The sequence below is a fragment of the Sander vitreus genome, chromosome 9 (genome assembly GCF_031162955.1).
Source record: "Sander vitreus isolate 19-12246 chromosome 9, sanVit1, whole genome shotgun sequence".
In the NCBI taxonomy this organism is placed as follows: Eukaryota; Metazoa; Chordata; class Actinopteri; order Perciformes; family Percidae; genus Sander; species Sander vitreus.
The window spans coordinates 5,492,958-5,513,330 of NC_135863.1; the positions used below are offsets into that span (position 1 = coordinate 5,492,958).

The 20,373-nt window shown below is 37.9% G+C and overlaps 2 protein-coding genes across 2 annotated transcripts in view; one reads left to right on the forward strand and one right to left on the reverse strand.

Moving 5' to 3' along the window:
• atp11b (ATPase phospholipid transporting 11B) overlaps positions 1 to 3,657 on the forward strand; it is a 57,238-nt gene extending 53,581 nt beyond the window's left edge. The window contains exon 30 of the mRNA XM_078258429.1: positions 1,571 to 3,657. Within this exon, the coding sequence (XP_078114555.1) occupies positions 1,571 to 1,652 (82 nt within the window). The 3' untranslated portion in view covers positions 1,653 to 3,657. The remainder of the gene's footprint in view (positions 1 to 1,570) is intronic.
• Positions 3,658 to 8,241: 4,584 nt separating this feature from the next.
• Positions 8,242 to 20,278, reverse strand: mccc1 (methylcrotonyl-CoA carboxylase subunit). The gene is made up of 19 exons (XM_078258431.1): positions 20,190 to 20,278; positions 19,665 to 19,708; positions 18,464 to 18,603; positions 18,123 to 18,218; positions 17,743 to 17,864; positions 17,358 to 17,505; positions 17,134 to 17,255; positions 16,914 to 17,025; positions 16,117 to 16,198; positions 15,891 to 16,018; positions 15,575 to 15,758; positions 14,752 to 14,861; positions 13,841 to 14,057; positions 13,667 to 13,753; positions 12,220 to 12,269; positions 11,863 to 12,000; positions 11,174 to 11,281; positions 10,016 to 10,087; positions 8,242 to 9,890 (listed from the first exon to the last, which is right to left on the reverse strand). The coding sequence occupies exons 1-19, from the start codon at positions 20,243 to 20,245 to the stop codon at positions 9,702 to 9,704; spliced, it is 2,205 nt and encodes a 734-aa protein (XP_078114557.1). The 5' UTR covers positions 20,246 to 20,278; the 3' UTR covers positions 8,242 to 9,701.
• Positions 20,279 to 20,373: the final 95 nt, after the last annotated feature.

Below are 20,373 nucleotides of genomic sequence, written 5' to 3' on the forward strand. Positions count from 1 at the left end.
GGAGCAAGCTGTTAGTTTCATGATGTATCCATGTTGTATTTTTTTTCTTGTCCAGCCCGATCACTGGCAGTTTAGTTGTATTAGGTTTTGAGCGGTCTAGAAAAGGTTGTGATAGTGTGCTAGTGTTGTCTTTGTTAGACTTTTCCAAAGGAGATCCAGCTTGCTAACCTAATAAGAGAAAGGAACTGTGCCTCTGTCATGTCTCTAAATAAAAATCTACCGTATATCATAGATTTTATACTATATGCATACATGTTTAATATTGTGGGATATGAAACCTTTTTTAAAGTAAAGATATTTAAATACACATCTAAACTTCAGGATGTATATTATGTATGTTATCATGAGGGTGAATATATGAGGCAAGAATGTTGCTGATGCTTGTTTATCATGATTTATTTCTCTTTCTAATGATTGTGCTGATTTTTATCCATGAGTCGAGTAGCTCAAGTCTCACGTCCTCAGTCCTCTAAGAACCAACCAGAGTCGGAATTAGAAAACCAAACCGGTTTAAACATTGAAATGACTTACAAGAGAAAGACATTGACTTTGTGTCTTAAGAAGCTCCAAGCATTTGCAGCAAAGAACCTTTTCATAATTTTTGAAGTGTGAGGTCGGAGACGTACAGTACCTCAGGGCTAATGAGCTGTCTCTGAACCGCTTTATCAAATCTAAGCCTTGAGACTGTCTCACCACGAAGACCTTTAGCATAATTTGTATTTAAAAGCACTGTAAGGACATTGGTCTACTATGACTCTACACTGCAGATAGATTGTTTTAAGCAAATAAGAGATTAAAATGCATACACTAAGATTTAAATATGTTTTTTCTTTCCCATCCTGGATTCTATTTGATCCAGATCATGGTATCAGCAGGTCCTGATAAGCCAAATTTAAGTCCTTAGTGCAGTAATTAGTGGCCTTATTGTTATGTTCAAATGTAATACAGAAAAGCATAATGTACTGTAGTCATTGTACCTGCTTAGCTAAACACAGATGGACTTTGATGCCCCTCAAAACTTATTTTCTCGGTGTACTTTTTCTCATACTTCAATTTATAATTAAAAACAATAATTAATAGATATGCCTCTATCAAACGTACATTGGATTAGACATCTGAAGGTGTTTTGGCGAAAAAACAACATCCCTAGTTATCCCATAACACTCAAAAACGCTTCAAACTAGTGAATACAGCAGGACAGGACAAACAGAAGTCTTTCATGTTAAATAACCCAAACTGTTGAGTGTGTTATTTTAGGACCCCCATCGCTGATTGAAAAAAAATATACTTTCTTTGAATGTGATTCTCTGAAACTGGGCCTGTGATATTGTGAGTTAATGAGGCGAGACTTTAGAAACTCATCACTAACACCATCACACCCATTACTAACACTTCACTCTTCCATCCCTTACTCTTCTCTGCTTCTTCCCGTCTGGTTTTGTAGATTATAATTGCGATCTCTGTACAACAGTGTGTTCGCTCCTACTGTCTCCCACCACACACACACACACACACTCACACACACACTCCGTCAGTCTCCTAACCCTCAGTCACTGCTGCCTGTTTTCAGGTCTTGGAGCGACCCGGAGAACTCTTATTCCAACGATCGAAGCATCCTGACGCTTTCACCCATCGAGGCCACCCACTGCTGACTCCCAGGGCCGCTGACTCTAACACACAGAGCTGGGGGAGAGCTTCCACACCGCATAATCACCCCAACCCCCTGCTACCATTTTAGAAACCTACTTCAGTTTAAGCTCAATGCATTCTCAGCTGGATGCAACGCTGACACATCATGTGAAACCAAAGGATTCGGCTCGGTGCAAGCAGGCTGCTTCATCCTTCACCAGTTTGTTTTACCCGAGTGAATGCATTTCTAGTAGAGAGACATCAGATAAGAGCTGCAACATGAAAGTAAATAAAACATGAAGTGTGGAGCAAGTCAGCATGGCATGAAGCCAACATCTGTGGAGCTACTCCTGTAGGAAGATCCAGTCAGCATCTGAATGCAACAATTATCAGAGTCCTGCTGCTTACTCAGTCTCGGAGTCTGCAGAAGTATCTGAAAATATCATATTCAAATTCAGGATTCAGAAATTCTGTGTCAGCTCAAAGACGTGTCAGCTCAAAGGTGCTGCCCTCTGAGATCAGCCCCGTTACATGAACTCTCATGCAGCTATTTAGTTTTAATTTTCCGCACAGTTGCCAAACTTAGTTTTTCTTGCAACTGGCATTAAAAATGACTTTGTAAGTCTTACATGTTTGTAGGCACAGAATGAGGAGTCCTGACGATCGGGACTTTCTGCTAGCTAATGTCAGGCAGCAGCTGCTCAAAGCATTGCAGCCTGAGGGCTGTAACGTAACCGAGGTGGTTCAGACATGCCATTGACCTCAACGCAGGACTGAGGTGGCTTATAGACACCAGTCACTAGGATCGACCATGTAGCACCAGGACAGAAGCTCCGCAAAGTCACACTTCATTAGGAGTACATCTCAGAGGTGTCGCTGTTGCTTCCACAAACTTCTTCTCTGAGCTGTCGGCCCCGCTGCACCTTCTTTTTCATTCACACAGAAAGGGAAAAAGCTAACTACCTGTAGCTTTCAGAGCCTTGCTGGTTCTGTTAACGTCTAGACTTGTTTCCTTAGGAACTACAGTACTCCGTAAGATGCTGTACAAAGAGATTCATCTCTAACATGGAACCAAAGACCAAAGGATTCAGACTGGAGTGTTTTATTTTTGTGCCTGATTGTACAAAAGCTTATATCGTTGTTAAGAAGACTATCATTATTGTTCGTGCTGCTTTCTTCGTCTGACTTTTCAGGCCTGCGTCTCCCCAAGTGCGTTGCTCTGAAGGAGACCGGATGGGGTTTGTTTAAAAAGCCATACATTGTCAAGAGGATATAACGTTTGATAGATTATTGAAGGTACTGCGGGTAGAAGCTGTTTGAGCCTGTTGTTGTTACTTTGTGTTTGGAAACTTGTTCCCCTTGAATGCCTTTTCTCATTCGGCCCGATTAGCAAAGGGATCTCTGCATTAAAGACCATGATGCTCAGGGAATATTTTGAGGTAACAGAATCAGTGTCGAAGGCTGACTTAATGAGGTTATATAGGTAGAATCATCCCACTCAGTTGCCTAAAAATATTACCCGAGTATTGGATCAGATAATGGTACCATTTTTATTTCAGCGAGACAAAAATGGCTTAAATGGCGAAAGGCTTTTTACAAATCACGGCTGATGCATGTTGACCCAGACAGCAGAATGTCTCTATTTTAGACGGATAGATGTATCAGATAAATATAATTCAGCTTCTACAGAGATGGAAAGAAAAGCAGAGCGTTTGCACAAGTCACATATCAAAATCACATTTTGTTGTGTCTCATTTGTCACCATTGTAATCATCTGAATCATGTTTTTGCTGTTTTGTTGTTCTATCCACCTGTTGAAGTGTGTGTGTGTGTGTGTGTGTGTGTGTGTGTGTGTGTGTGTGTGTGTGTGTGTGTGTGTGTGTGCGCGCGCGCGGCAGCCATGTTGGTACGTGTAAGTACAGTACGTAGCCATGTTGTCAGCTCTTTATACGATAACTGTGGCCACATGCTGCCCGCAGGTCAAATGTTTCTCTTTTATGCTTGGTTTGACCCCTCCTCTTCCAAAAAGTTTGAAGGTTTTTATTTGTAGGAGAATTCATTTTGACTTGAAGTGTAGAAACGTTTCAAGACAACCGTTTTAAACTTGACATCAACAACAACCACACCACAATGACCAGTACATGCCTCAAATCACACGGGGAACGTACAGAGTCATAGGAAGTTTCTGTTGCTGCGCTTACTGTTTAGAAAAGAGAGTCAGTAATGTTTTTGTCAGTCAATTTATTGAATATTCTTGATGTTTATTTTCTATATGGTACACGTTGTTTGATGCATACCTGGGCCTGTTATATCCTTTCTGTTAATACTGGTGCAACTGGCAATGAAAGTGTATTTATTATTGCGGTACTTTTTTTCTGTTTGTGTTGAACTTTTCTTACATATCAATATAACGCGTGTCCTGTACATGGCCTGAATGCAGCAACTTCCCACAATGTTTTACTTGATCTGAGACATGTAATCAGGAGGTTGGACCTCTATCTAAGCTCTGTTTTGTTGTTTGTTTTTTGACCTAAAAGATGACAGTGCAGTTTGGAGCTGCCAGCCTGAAATAAACAGGATGTTTGTAATCTTAAAGGACATATTAAAAAAAAGCAAAGGACACCTTACAACTTCCAGTTAGATCACTCCATCCTACAACCAAGCAAATATTGATCAGTCCACATTTACACAGGAAATTACCTTAATCATTTGAGTTCATATCTGCTATCAAAATGTCTACCTGGATACACCTATACCTGTAATTTGGACCTGGATTTAGGAAAAATACATGTTAATGCTGTTTAAAAGGGGGCACTTCACTAGCTTTACTCAGTCACTTTACTTATCCAGGAGAGCAGTACTCGCCTGTGGAAATAATGTCCTCTGTGGCTCTAAACAAAGCTTTCCGAAGTCTTAGAAGTCAGACAAATGAGTACTTGAGAGGCTTCAAATAATTGACAGAAAACCATCATTATAAACTAGGTGCATGGAGTTTGAGAGATGAGGGCATGTGGAGTGGCTGTTAGGATTCTATTGAGATGCTTCATGGGAATTGTAGGATCCAGTGGTTTTTTTTAGATTGACTCATGCCTTACTTAACCTCTGGATAACCTGGCTCCTGCTACATTTATTTGGACGAATATTTTTGTATTTAAATACAATACTAAGTACATGAGTACCCCTTAAATACCTTGAAAAAATGTCAAATATGATGCAGCAGAGGCAGTGATATCCTGACTTAAACACTGGATCCTGCAACATTTGTAAGGCCCTCCCAGCCGGGTAAATGCCAACATATTTCCAACTCGCTTTCTGTTATAAATTTGAAGTGTTAAGCCTGAGCTGGGATAACCCTGCTGATAACATCAGTGTTTTTTTTTTTTTTTTTTACAGTAGATAGCTTCTCCAGAGCCACAGAAGAAGACATACTACATTTATTTCACAGTGCAATTCCACTGAAGGTCAGTAGATAACATTAAATCCTCACCCAGCCCAAAAGGTTTGACGTGCCAGGGTAAGAAAACTAAACTCCTCTTTGGAATCAGCAATAAACTCCAGAGGAGGGGATAGAGTCCTTCCTGGCCAAAGGCAGAAACACCTGCAGTGTTAGTGCACTTCTAAAGCCCCTTTTTGCTCACCTACGGAATCTGAAGTGTTCAAAATTAAGACATTATGACAAAGATAATCCTAAATAAATAGAAACATAATGTTTAGTTGTGTCCTATTAACAGCGATATACAAATAAGCAACAAGTAGTAGTTACATGATTTAAAAAAAACAATGCTTCCACCAAGACTTTAAAAAAAAACAATAGGGTTATTTCACAATTTCTTTGTTATATATTTATAATTTTGAACTCTTTGGGTTTCTATATTTACATGTCTTATGTAATTGCATTTTTATCCAGACTTTTTACATGTGAAATGTAGGCCCCAGAGTGATATATTTTCTGATGTTTACACAGAAAACAAATGCTATATATTTTTTTAAGATCAGATGTGACATAAGTAACGATCAAGACCTGATTTTCCAAAGCATCCCAACACTGAGAGAGCTGCACGGTTTGGATTTAAGTCCTCTGGGATCATTGTAGAAGAAGGAGATTACTCAGCCACATAATTCAAAAAATTGTCATTTAATATGTTATCAAAGCTCGAGTACAGATGATGTTCACCTCATCTTTAGAAGCACCATCCGAGTTTAATTGGATAACTTACTAAGAGCTGTTATATTATGTCTAGAGATGTGGTTTTAACCCAAGTACTACTGCTTCAGGCAATATTGGCCATTAACTGAATGTGTAAATACCAAATAAAAACTGGAAATCGGTCACTGTTTTCTGTCAGTAACCACATCATCCAGAGACCAGATCCTGAACAATTCAATTGCCAAATGTATGGTTATTGTTACCATAAATTACACTTAGGAACAAACACAATTTTGCAGAAAAGAAAGCATTTAGAAATGCTGTCGGTGCAGAGATGCTCTTGGAAAACCAGGTTTGCAGACCTCAATCAAATTTAGGGTTTCCTTGATCTAATCAGCTAAAGAGGAATCTAAATTAAAATGTCAACCGATCAGTTTTCTGCCACAGAATATCCTTTGACTCAGTATCAGCCGGTACGACTTGAGGCTTATTGAGGTTTATTGAAAGCATTTTTTTTTTTCCTCAGTAACTCATGCTGCACCAGACTATTAATAAACCACTATCATCACTCTTTTGTTGACTGATATCTGTTGCTGTACTGTCTGTCCCTCCTCCTCCTGTCTGTAAATCTGTCTTATAGCTGATGTTTATGAAGATGCCGTTCTATTTACGAAATAAATACATTTTTAAGAAACGTCTGTGGAGTGCAACATCATTCATCTAAATGCTCTTACGAAAAAAACAGTCATAGTATAGTATGTTGAAAAAAGTCATAGTATAGAATGTCAAAAAGTCATAAAAAAATAGTATAGTATGTTGAAAAAAGTCATAAAATAGTATAGTATGTTGAAAAAGCCATAGTATAATATGTTATAGAAAGTCATAATGTAGTATGTCATTAAAAAGTCATAGTATAGTATGTCGAAAACGTTATAAAAAAGTCATGGTATACTTCGTCGAAAAAAAGTCATAGTATAATATGTTATAACAAGTTATAATACTGTATGTCATAAAAAAGTCATAGTATACTTTGTTGAAAAAAGTAAAAGTATAATGTCAAAAAAAGTCCTAGTATAATATGTTATAACAAGTTATAACATATTATACTAGTTTTTTTGTGTCATAAAAAGGTCATAAAAATATTTAAAGTCATAGTATTGTATGTTATAAAAAGTGGAAAAAAGTCATAGCATAGTATGTCGAAAAAAGTTATAAAAAAATCCAAGCATAATATAAAAAAGTCCAAGTATAATATGTTATAAAAAGTTATAATACTGTATGTCATAATATAGTTGTGTAACTGTTACATTAAAAAAAAGTTACATAAAAATGTCATAATATAGTTCATGAAAAAGTCATAGTATAGTATGTTGAAAAAAAGTCATAGTATGTCATAAAAAGTCAAAATATTGTATGTCATAAAAAAGTCATAGTATACTTCGTTGAAAAAAGCCATATTATAGTATGTCGAAAAACGTCATAAAAAGTATAGAACATATAGAACGTTATAAAATATTAAAAAAGGCACAGTATAGTATATCATAAAAATATTATAAATATAGTATAGTATGACATTAAAGTTATAAAGTCATATTATAGTATGTCATAAAAAGTCATGAAAATGCCATAGTATAGTACGTTATAAAAATATTTTAAAAAGTCATAGTAAAGTATATCATAAAAATATAAATATAATAGTATGACATTAAAAATAAAAAAATAATACTGTTTGTCATAAAAAAGACATAGTATACTTCATCGAAAAAGTCATAGTATAATATGTAGAAAAATGTCATAAAAAGTCCTAGTACAATATGGTACAAAAAAAGTCATATAGTTTGTAAAAAAGTCATAGTATAGTACGTTGAAATTTTTTTATAAAAAAGTCATGAAAAAGCCATAGTATAGTACGTTTTAAAATATTAAAAAAGGCACAGTATAGTATGTCATAAAAATATTATATAGTATAGTATGACATTAAAGTTATAAAGTCATAGTATAGTATGTTATAAAATATTTATAAAAAAGTCATAGTAAAGTATATCATAAAAATATAAATATAGTATAGCATGACATTAAAAAGTCATAAAAAAGTCATGTTATAAAAGCTCATAAAAATGTAATTAAAATGTCATATGTATGTCATTAAAATATTAAGTCATAGTATAGTGTTTTAAAAAAATTAAAAATAATAGTATAGTATGTCATTAAAATATTAGTCATAGTATTGTATGTTATAAAAAGTGGAAAAAGTCATAGAATAGTATGTCAACAAAAGTGGGAAAAAAAAATCATAGTATGTCATAAAAAGTCATGAAAAAGTCATAAAATGTCAATAGTATGTCATAAAAATCTAAATATAGTTTGTCAGACAAAATGTTATAAAGCATGTCACAGTATTGCATGGGAAATTAAAAGTGTTACACAAATCAACCCACCTTCACACACTTCAAGTACATCAAGAATGACTTTTGAAACATTTTTATTACAGTATCTGACCAGTCCAATATAGCAAATGTTTTTTTTTAATCATCTGTCAGACATCTACAAAATTAACACAAGTGTATGTTTTAATCTACAAGGCCTCATAACACACCAGTTAGTAAAAAGAGAGTGATCAGCAGTAACAGGTCAAGTTCACTTGGACTGACAGCGGATTTACACCAAACAACCATCTGTTTGTTTAAAACCCTCTGTGACCGACATGTCATCCTTTATGAGTTATTTTTAAATCAGAGTCAAATCCGGTCACAAAAGTTGAGAACCATTTGATAATTCTGGAGTGATTTTCTGCTTTCTAAACCTAAAGGCCTTTCTCCTCAGTATTACAATCTCCTTTAACAGAGGCTTACAGCAGACCTCTGTTTTTTTTATAAGAGCAGAGCAATGTTGTGGATGTGGAAAAACAGGACATTAACAAACCCAAATACAAAATATTTCCTGCACCAAAAAATAGGTTTACATCCAGTAAATCTTTCCTCCTAAAATCACTGTGCAGTGAAAGCCATGTAACTTTCAAGTGTCAATTCATAATGATTAAGAAAAACAATATTGCTTTAAGCTTAGTGACAATGCATTTTTGAATACTGGCAGGATATTTACAGGTGGTAGGACAGTTTTCTAAAATTGAGATACATAGTTCTTACCCAACAGTGATAATCTCTTAACTTTTCCCCAGACAAACCTTATTAAGCAATACAAGTTGATGTTTTTTTTCACTCAGTAAATCTTTTAAGGTCATGTAAAGTGAAGTTGTCCCCACTCAATCACCAGGAACTTTTCCTATAACCCAATATGCTATAATTCTGCAAGTATTTTGTCTGAATTCACATCATCTGCCTCAGATTTGCATACAAGCAACTGCGTAGTTTTTCCCGGTTTAACGATTAAGTACTAGGACACTCAGCTGTCAACGTCATCAGTACAGGAAGTGCATTAAACTGTGCTAAACAAGAGGATACCCAGCCCAGCTCTTTCACTAACACTACACCACTGACAGAAACACAGGGAGGAGAATTGCAAGCACAAGTTGCCAGAGATTTACTGACTCAAACATATAAAACACACAAGAAAGAAAAGAAGGAACAGACAAAAATTGTACAATCAACAGAAAGGTAATATTCTTATGTGTAAAAGGCAACTGTACATTAGGGATTGTTGTGGTGGTTACCCGCTGGCTGTTACACAAGTCAAACCCAGGAAGATTTCAGGTCACTAATTGTTTCTGACCTTCGTTATGCATGCTGGGTCCCCAGGGTGAAAGTATTTTTCTAATTTATTCCATACTGAACCAGACTCGCTCCTAACAGATGATTCAGGTCCTGATTCACATCTTCAGAAATACTAATTAAGCGCTGGACACCAACTCCGTTCAGATTGACTCACTTTCCCTCAAGCTGTCACAGTAACTAGTTCCGGCTCTCTCCTACCTGTCGGTGTGTGTATTCATGGGTTTCCGTCTGTTTACTGGCTGCTCCCCTCCCCCCCCCCCCCCCCCCTCCCCCTCCTCCACCTCCTCTTCCATCTCCACCAGAGGAGCGTGGCGATTGGCCTGAGAGCCCTCGCTGAAGAAAACTCTCTTGATCACACCTGACTTTGGCGCCCGGATCGTATGCTGCAGAGTCAAAAACAAACAACTTTATTACAAAGGCAGCAGAGAGTGTGTGTGTATGTGTGTGTGTGTACCTGTGTACAGGTGAGAACGTATGCGTGAGGCAGAGCCAGAATGGAGTCCCTCACCTCCATCTTCATGGCGATCATGACCATCAGCGGGTCTCCCACAGCCACTTTGTCTCCAGCCTTAACCATCACCTGAACACAATACAACAGATTGGATTCGTCTGCACAGAGGACACTCAGTCTTCATTCATCACAACAATAAAGATCAGACTGATGATGTCACTCAAGGATTTTGTCTTTATTACTTATTGTCTAGATTGCTGGAATTGTCTTTTAAATGTATGGCATCTTTAAACTCTTTCCAGTGGTTCAAAATATGGCCGTCGGTCTGTCAGAATCTCGCCATGTCAGAATGGCTCAAACAGTGTACATTTTGGTAACATTGTACTTGAAGGTATCTACATAAGAGTGACATGACACTGTCATGACACATGAATCCTAACCCTAACTTGTCATGACAAAAACCGAATGACACTTAATGACAGAAGTGTTATGTCATAAATGTTTATGACTTGTTTATAATGTTTATGACACGTTCATGACAGCGTCATGTCACTCTTATGTAGATACCTTCAAGTAAAGTGTAACCTTTATTTTCACCTTATGTTTTGATGTAATAATGTTAAGTTACAGTGATATATTAATAATAATAATAATAACTAAAAGGCTTGTACAAAAACATTTAGATTTACAATTCATTATTAAATATGATGACTTAAAAAGGTGCTGTAGGTAGGATTGTGAAGATCCAGGACTTAGCCAAAAAAATTGAACATTGAACACAACAACTTCTCAGTCCCTCCCCCCTTTCTGCTAAAGCCCAAAACGGTCTCCTAAGCCCCTCCCCCCACAAGGGAGAATGAATGTGTGTGTCTGAGCAGTGATTGGCACGCAGTTAGACACCCCCCCTGGCCCTGATTGGTGCATCTGAACAGGGAGCGGAGGATTTTTGCAAATCACACTACAGGCTGTAGGTGGTGCCAGAGGAGCCGGATTTTTTTTATTTTGTATTACCTGCTTCATGTAGTTCTACTGGAACATAGGGTCAGTTTCAGCAAATATGACAGAAAGTTAGTTTTATAAGTCTTACCTACTGCATCTTTAAGTCCTCTAAACCTTGAAAAAGACATTTGGGATAACTAGTTTGGTCTGAAGAAAAATTCCTTTGCATGACAAAAATGTAATTCCAAATCCATATGTTAATACAACCAAACGCACCTTCTCTATGGTTCCAGTCATGGGGGCCACAGCTCCACCCTGAGCCCCAGAGCCGCTCACACCAGCCAGATACTTAGGCACTGGAACAGACACTTGGGAGCTTCCCTCCTGCAGAAAAGATGTAAAAATGTCAAGAGACAGAAGTGACATTTAACTGCCAGCTGAGGTAAGGGGATTTGAAAAATCTTTAATTTCCCTGATGTCAGACGTGGTGGGTTTGTCCCCAGTCACCAGTTTTCAAAGATGACAGATGCTTAAGACATGAAATAGAGACAGTTTCTCTGTAGTGACAGTCCAGCTTCCGTCAAATTGACTGGGGAAAGCACAGATATACAGCTTTTGCTAAATGTATTATTTGGGGAAATGAAACTGCAGTAAATCAACCAGATGAGCTAACTTATAAACAAATACTGTACATCTTGTACAGATTTAAAATTGTCAAGGCTCACAAAGACAAATGCAGACTTATATTTGTATCGGTAAATGCGTTTGAGAGAGTTACTGCACTATTTTACTACATAAGGAATGAAGAATTTTGCATTTGAGTTTAGAACACATTTTCATACTTCCCATCCAAATAAATACGTAAATGTTTTACCATGACTTTTATACCATAAGTAGAGAAATAATGCATGCAACAGTTACTCAAGCTTGTGTTTCTATTTTCAACAGTAGTGGTGGGAACATACCGTGGAGAACAGGTGCACGGTGTTGTCCAGGATCACCAGTTTGGGACGAGACTTCATGCCATTGACAGAACAGTGAAGGAATGACGCTCCATCTTCCATCTCCACCTCCCCAGTCACATGGTACACCTCCTCACCAATCTGAAAGGAGAAATACATTCATGATGAATGTGAAGGAGGCAGATCAACCACTACAGATTCACCTAATACACTTAGCGATAGTGTTACTTTAAAATTGGATTTTTAAAATTGCAACTCACAGCCCGCATCAGTGGATGGAGTTTGCTCAGTATTCAATTGAACAACAACAAATGAAAACAGTGATTAATGATGTGAGATACAGGACATACTCCAGCTTACCTGCATTGTGTAGCTGCCATCTTTGTTATACACGACGACAATATCAACTTCTAAAGACAACAAACACACAAGGAAGAAAGCAAATAAGATGAGACACTGAAGTAACTTAACACAAAAGCTTTAGTTGAACTCGTCCTCGCTGATTTATTTTTGGCCTTGCAGTGACATTTATAATAAAAACATTGAATAATGAATATGAGTTCATTAAAAAACACAGAACAGATCAGCTCTAAACTTAATTATTTAAACGGCCATTAGACAGTTATGAGTCAACCCTAACTGTACTGACCTGCTTATTAAAACTGACACACTATACAATTTCTAAAACTAATAATTAGGGCTGCACAATTAATCGCAATTGTATTGAAATCGCAGTATGGACTAGTGCAATATCCAAATCGCAGGGGGGCGCAATATTTGTTAAAGGCAAAATATGTGTCAAACCATTCTGAATGAAGTAGTGGTGCTGCAGAGACGTCCCGGCCTACAAATCCTATCCTACAGACTGAAGAAAAAAATCTTTGTTTGGTACAGATCCTCGCAAAAATCACACTATAAATCATTTTAATTTCTTTCAATGTTAATCATTTTCAATGAAAATGAGAATAATGATACAAAAACGATCATTCCCTCCAATATCGTGAATCATATCGCAATATCAGTCAAAATAATCGCAATTAGATATTTTCCTCATATTGTGCAGCCCTACTAATAATCTTCAACTAACACATAATGTAAAGTCATCCCTGTCAGTGTATACCTCCAAAGCATCCAAATCTTCTAATTTTAAGTTTGATTGTTGTTTTAATGGCTAATTTAACATCAGGCCAAGGGACAACAGTGGCTAACACTGGGCACATTTACAGTGATGTTGATTAATGTGCATTGTCCCGGAAAATAAATAAATTAAATTACATAAATAAATGAATACACGTTTTCGTTTTACAGGCCTATTGATGTTGTTTCTACAAACGTAGATATGTGATGAAGATACTAAAATAATCCATGTAATACATAAACAAAGGTATGTGGTATTATCTCTATTTATTGTATGTTGTTTGCCCCATACCTAACTTAGTTTTTCGTTGCACTGGAATGCACTGCTCCTGGTGCACATTACAATAACAGTAAACTTGGAACTATGTCCTGTTAGCTGCTGGTGCTAACTTAAAGTAAATTAAGAACTTTTTGAAGCAGAACAGGAAAAACTTAAAAATCTTGAGTCTCTTGTCAAAGACTGACATAACAAGTTTGTAATGCATTTGGTAGACAAGAAGTGAAACACTAAGAATTATTAAGAACACATATGTTCCTCTGCAGTCCCACCACTCTGATTAAAAGTCTGGTTCTAGATTTGTCATTTCTCCCTTGTTTACTTACACTCTACCTTCCCTCACTGCCTATACACTAGGGGGCGGTAAAAGCTCACCATTTGTCTGTTACTCACTTTTGTCTCCCAGCTGTAACGTCATGTTCCTATTAAACTGAATGTTGCTTCTCCAGCCGCTGCTGGAGCCAAATGGGGAGAAGGGGTCTGAAAAATCACACACACACACACAGTTACTCAGTATATTTAAAACCTAAATCATTTGTCCTGACAAGGAACATGTTATCCCCTCACCAGTGGAGGTCTGTGTGAACTCCTGTGTGTGTTTCCTCTCCTGCAGCACCAGGCCCAGGGCCGCCTGGCAGATTGTTTCCCCAGAGGGAGTCCTCGGAGTGGGGAAGAGGTCAGCATAGTGCTGAGGGATGAAGCTGGTGGTCACATTTCCAGCCTCAAACTCCGGGTGACCCGAAAGACTCAGCAAAAAGTCAATGTTAGTGTTCAGTCCCACGATCTGAGGACAGAAAGGACGCAAAGAAATATAAGACACAGAGCCATGAATTATGTATAGTGTATGTGTATGTGTTGTATAATTTAAAGGGCTCATATTATCCTCATTTTCAGGTTCATAATTGTATTTAGAGGTTGTACCAGAATAAGTTTACATGGTTTCATTTTCAAAAAACACCATATTTTTGCTGTACTGCACATTGCTGCAGCTCCTCTTTTTACCCTGTGTGCTGAGCTCTCAGTTTTAGCTACAGAGTGAGACATCTCACTTCTGTTCCATCTTTGTTGGGAGTCGCACATGCTCAGTACCTAGGTAAGGACTGCTAGCCAGTCAGTTGCAGAGTATGAGGGAGTGCCACGCTAGCAGCTAGGCGAGCATTATAACATGTGTTACAAAGTGAAGCACGTTTGTCACGGAAGTAAAGGCTGGACTACAATAGAGCTGTTTGGAGCAGTTTGTGAACAGTGTTTTCTGTTGGAGATGGTAAGTCCCTTTGGGGTGGACTTTGGGCTTGTTCCACTTTGTAAACCTATAACGTGCACAACAAAATATATAACACAATAAAGGAAAGGGAAAAAGCCAAAAAGCACAATATGAGCACTTTAAATCAAATGCTGGATGTTTTAGGTTTAGTAAATACTGCATTTATCTTACAAGTTCAGTTATATGACATGCATAATTTGACTGTGTGTCTTACATTGTACTGTCGTAAGCAGTAACGCAGCTTCTTTAAGGCAGCAGATCGGTCTTCTCCCCACACCACAAGCTTGGCGATCATTGGGTCATAATGTGCCGACACCTCGTCCCCTGAAACCAAACACACACAGGCAGACACCATGGCAGTTGGAAAGCTATATTATTATAATACTATAATAATACATTTTGTTTGCCCTTCCGGTCTCTCATAACTACTTACACATACACACATGTCCACATATCCTCATTGAATCTATATTCTTGTTTATTATTTACTTTATGCCTTTGTTGTTTATGTAGATAACCTTGTTTTTTTAAATTCAGTGCTTACTTGTGTTCAATTTGTAGATTTTAGGACTCTTGTAATTGTTCATTATATATTTTTTCTTCTTCTCTTCCTTAGGTGAGATTCCTTCTATAAGCCCCTAGGGGTTTTCTTAATCTCACCTGCACAATCTTTTTTTTTTTTTATATATTATTTTCTTTTCTTGTGTTACTGTTGTCTTGATTTTATTGTGCAAAATAAACAAATTCAAATTTAAAAACATTATACCGGTGTCACATTAGATTGGATAATCATTAATCCATATCATTAATAATCATTCATTTAATAATAATTTTTGTGGTCTCGCACTGCATTTCCCAGAGATCTCTTGGTTCTTGGTCTTTGTTCTCCGTTTAATCAGCCATAACAGCTATTTTGATACATTAAGCAATGTCAGAAGGCAGAAAAGTAGACACTTACTGTAATGCTGTTGTGTTCCATAAAGAATAATAATCTATCCATGTACATACAACCGGAGAGTTAGATCAAAACTACCTACCTTCCCTGACTCCAGTCTCTATGCGTGTGTGTTGGTCTGCTGAAGGGGTGGAGAGATGCAGCAGAGGCCCCGCCCCTGGAAGGAAGTCATTGTTTGGGTCCTCAGCGTAGATACGAGCCTCAAAAGAGTGTCCCCTTAAAATGATGTCATCCTGGAGGAGAGGCAGGCGCTCCCCTGCTGCCACCTGAAGGAGAATTACACAGAGTTATCACTGAGACTGAAATCAAAACTTTTTATTGACAAAAGGTAATTTTTTTCAACTGGATGTCAGCATTTCTTCTCTCCCTTTATTATTTCTCTCCCCCTCCTCTCTCACCCTGAGCTGCCACTCCACCAGGTCCGTTCCAGTGATCATCTCAGAGACGGGATGCTCCACCTGCAGCCTGGTGTTCATCTCCATGAAGTAAAAGTTGTGCTGGGCGTCCATTATAAACTCCACCGTACCTACACAGGAGGACAAACAATATCATGTCCATACACTGTGTGTTCTGAGACACTGTGGTGAGGTGTGTGCAGGTGAGTGTTTGTTGTGTTCATCTTACCTGCTCCTACATAGTTGACAGCCTTGGCTGCTTTAACTGCTGCCTCTCCAAGTTTCCTCCGAACCTCAGGACTAATACCAGGCTGATAAAATACAAATAGAAACAGAGTGAAAATACAATAAAACATTCCAACAGCCAATCCAAAAATATTTAAGTGATCATATCCCTACTATCCAGTTTCACACTATAGATCCATGTGAGATGTTTACACTGTAATGGTAATTGGTTTGACACAAGTGCAGCTGTAAACTCTCCCAAAACAGGTGGACTGCAGATTGTGTGGAAAGCTTTTCTTTTCGTCACTGTCATAGTTAAGGAAAGACACGGATATGTCTCCTCTTCCAAGAAAAAGAGAATAGTGGCGGAAACTAAAAGCTAAACTAAGAGCTTTTAGTGAATGTACATTTATGGGTTTGGGACAAACAGATTTCCAGTTCCTTGTTTGTGGGAATAGTTTGATAATCAGAGTTGCTAATGTTTTAAAGAAGTTATTTTACTAAACATTTTCAATGACCTACAAACTAATACTTTTCTCTTTGACAATAACAGAAACAGTTCCTCTATGCCAACAATAAGACTGGTGGATTATTTCAGAATAGTGGCACAACATATCCTGAACTTAAACCTCCAGTTAGATGTGGCAAATCCAAATTTATCTTTGCAAAAGATTTAAATGTCAGTTTAATAATGTAATGTTTAAATGTACTCAAACTTAGATGTTGTAGATTTAGTCTAATTTGTGCAAATGTATAGCAACTTTTACAGTTCCTTCGTCAGTCAGTATTGATTTAACTCACCCCTGGTGCTTCCTCTATGATCTTCTGATGTCTTCTTTGGACGCTGCAGTCTCTCTCAAACAGATAGACAGCGTTACCGTGCATGTCCCCGAACACCTGGACCTCCACATGTCTACAGGAGACAGACAGACGGACAGACAGAGAAATAAAATGAATCTTTAAATAAACATAACATGGTGACAGAGCTGGATGGTTAGCAGTATCTGAGTAAATGAATTACCTGGGATCCTCTACAAACTTCTCAACTAGCATGACATCATCATTGAAGGATTTTCTTGCTTCTCGTCTCGCCGACTCCAACTGCTCCAAGAAGTCTGAGTCTGACCGTGCAATACGCATCCCCTAAACACACACAACACACACACACTATACTTAACATCATTTAACCTAGGTTTCCTGAAGTTACTATGTCAAAGTTATTTAGGCTTTTTCACGGCCTCTTACCTTCCCTCCTCCTCCACGGACTGCCTTAATCATCACAGGGTATCCGATCTGGGCAGCCTCTGCTTGCAGCCTCTTATTTGATTGGTCCTCTCCATGGTAACCACCAATGATTGGCACCCCGGCAGCTGACATGATGTGTTTGGATGTGCTGAAAAAAAAGAAGGCAAAGCAATAAAAGTGAAACTTTTTTTTACATATCTTGTTATTATTGATTTGTTATGTTTCTATTCAGCTGTTCCTTGCTGCGTCCCATAAACCAGTTCCTCCACAGGGATCAATAATGTTTCAACTTAGTCCTTTTAGGTACCAAACAACATAAATTATCATATTAAATGTTAATTAGCGACAACTAGAGAGATAATGTATATTGTTCTGTGTGTTTTACCTTTTAATGCCCATATCTCGGATGGCAGAGGAAGGTGGCCCAATGAAGATGATGCCTTCCTGTTTACACGCCTCTGCAAACTCTGTGTTTTCTGACAGAAAGCCATAACCAGGGTGGACCGCCTAAACACACAAACATGTTTTCTAAAACACCACATTTAAAAACAATGTCAAATCACCTTGTTGGTTTATTGTCAAAGAAGAATAGTTTAACATGAAGGACTAGGAGGAAGAAGGAAGGAGGTTAAAGGGGCTGACAAGACATAAACATCATAATGTTCAATTCCTTTTTTGAAGTAGCTCCTTTAGGCAGGACTAAAGGAAAGTGACAGCATCACTTCTGTTCCAAAAACTGTTTGCAACAAGTAGAGGATTACTCACATGTGATCCAGATGTCTTGGCCACTTCCAAAACTTTCTCCATGGAGAGGTAACTCTGCTGGGAGGGTGGAGGACCGATACGGTAGGCTTCATCTGCCTACAAAGAACAAAACAAAGCAAAAACAGACTGAATATACTGGAACTAATACAAGTTTGTAAACTATTAATGGCCAATAAAAGAAAAAACGACATTAGCAACACACTGCCTTCATTGTGTTTGTTAAAGCAACTGCAGAAATTGTAGAAGAACACAGAGAGCAAAGTCTGAGAAGCAAATGACTACAAATACAAAAAGAAAAGAAAAACAGCTCTTTGCTAGACCAGAGCTATCCAGCATCTCACCATGGCCACATGCATAGAGTGTCTGTCTGCATCACTGTATACAGCCACAGAGCGGACGCCCATCTTCTTGGCTGTGCGCATCACACGACACGCAATCTCTCCTCGATTGGCAATCAGCACCTTCTCTATCCTTCCCACCCCTGGAGAAGATAGCAGAGACTTTAGAGTTTATCCCAAAACAATGAAACATTCTTAAAATGAACTGCACAATAGTCGTCACTTCATTATTTGAATCAAAAGCGCAAAATGTTTTAAAGGGTGTGCAACCATCACTGTCCAAGATCTGTTGGAATAAAGTTGTACTTGTATGCAACATACAGTAGTGATCAAAACAACCACAGTACAGGTTTGGGATCCACAGTGTATGTTGAATAATATTTATGAAAGACAAAAAAGACATTAGTCAGATAATTAATCAACATTTTTTTTTAAATCTATTACTTATACCAATAAGAAATACCAATTATTCTCTGCTTCCAAGTTTTTAAATGTGAGGATGCTTTTTTCTGTTTTATATGAATATATGTGAATATCCTTAGGTTTTGGTTGGATAAAACAAGCAATATGGATTTGTCATGTTGGGCTCCAGGAATCTTGCGCTGGACATTTTTCTCTATTTTCCAAAATGTATAGACTTAACCAGTGGTTCTCAAAGTGGGGTCTGGGGACCCCCAGGGGTCCTTGAGTGGGTTCCAGGGGGTACCCAGCAAAAAGGGGAATACATTTTTATTTTTATTTTGGTTGTGGGTTTCATACACTCAACGTAATAAAACATCTACAACCAAAAATCATATCAAATGGTGGAACCTGCATTGGACAAAATGTTATCAAATGGGGATCCATGGTCTTAATTTGTGTCAGTTTAGGGGTCCTTGACGTGAAATGAATTTGGGAACCACTGGGCAAAAATAAATTATTGGATTAATCAAAAGGTAATCAATAAATAAAGTGAGACTTAAATAAAAGCTGCAGCACTAAAGTTAAAACATTGGTATGTATGTTTTAATGAGCCTGGCTCCCAGGAGGAGAGTTAAAGTTTGAATCCCAAACATAACGAACGTCTCTTGCACTGCAAATGGAACACAAATGTCACCCAACTCAACTATAAAAGACAATCTTTTTGATAAGAGGTTCAAATAAAAACAGAATAACTTTTGTTATGATTGCTTATACTATTGCAAGGACAATTTCCTTCACTCACCTCCTGAAACGAGCCTCACGCCTCTTTCGGTCCATGACAGTTTTCTGAGGAGAGGAGCACTCATGGTAAAGTAACTATAAATCACAACCCAGCCTAAATAACTCAGTATCATGTGATACTCAGTAAAGGCTGGTCGCACAGGTATAAACATGTAATATCAGCAACATTAGCCATGCTAGCTGACAGTTTGCTACCTTTATTTAACCTTGCTCAGGTCTTATCCGATTCATTAGTTAGCATAATGGGAACCAATGTATACGCTGATGTTGAGGGGAGAAATAACTTGATATTATCCTGTCCAGCAATCATGAGCAGCAGCAGATAATTAACAATGTGTCGTGTGTGGCAATGATAGCTGCACAAGGGCATCTGTCAAGTTAGCTCAGATCAGATGTGAAGAAGCGTCGCAAACTTTAGTTGTAAGCTAACGTTAAAAAGAAGCTTGTTGGTGGGAAATAACGTTGAAGGGGGAAGCCTGTTTTCAGACAAAATCCTAACAGCCGTGTAACGCTTTAATGTACTCACTGTGTAAATATCCTCAGACCCTGCAGAGTTGGGAAACTCAAAATAACTGCAGCCATAGCTACCAGCTGCTGAGGCTAGCTGCTAGCTAGCTCACTGATGACCAGCTGAGGAAAGGCGAAGTGGTAATTTAGTCAACAGCCTTCATACACCGTTTTGTTCTATTTTAACTGAAGCAACCACTCAA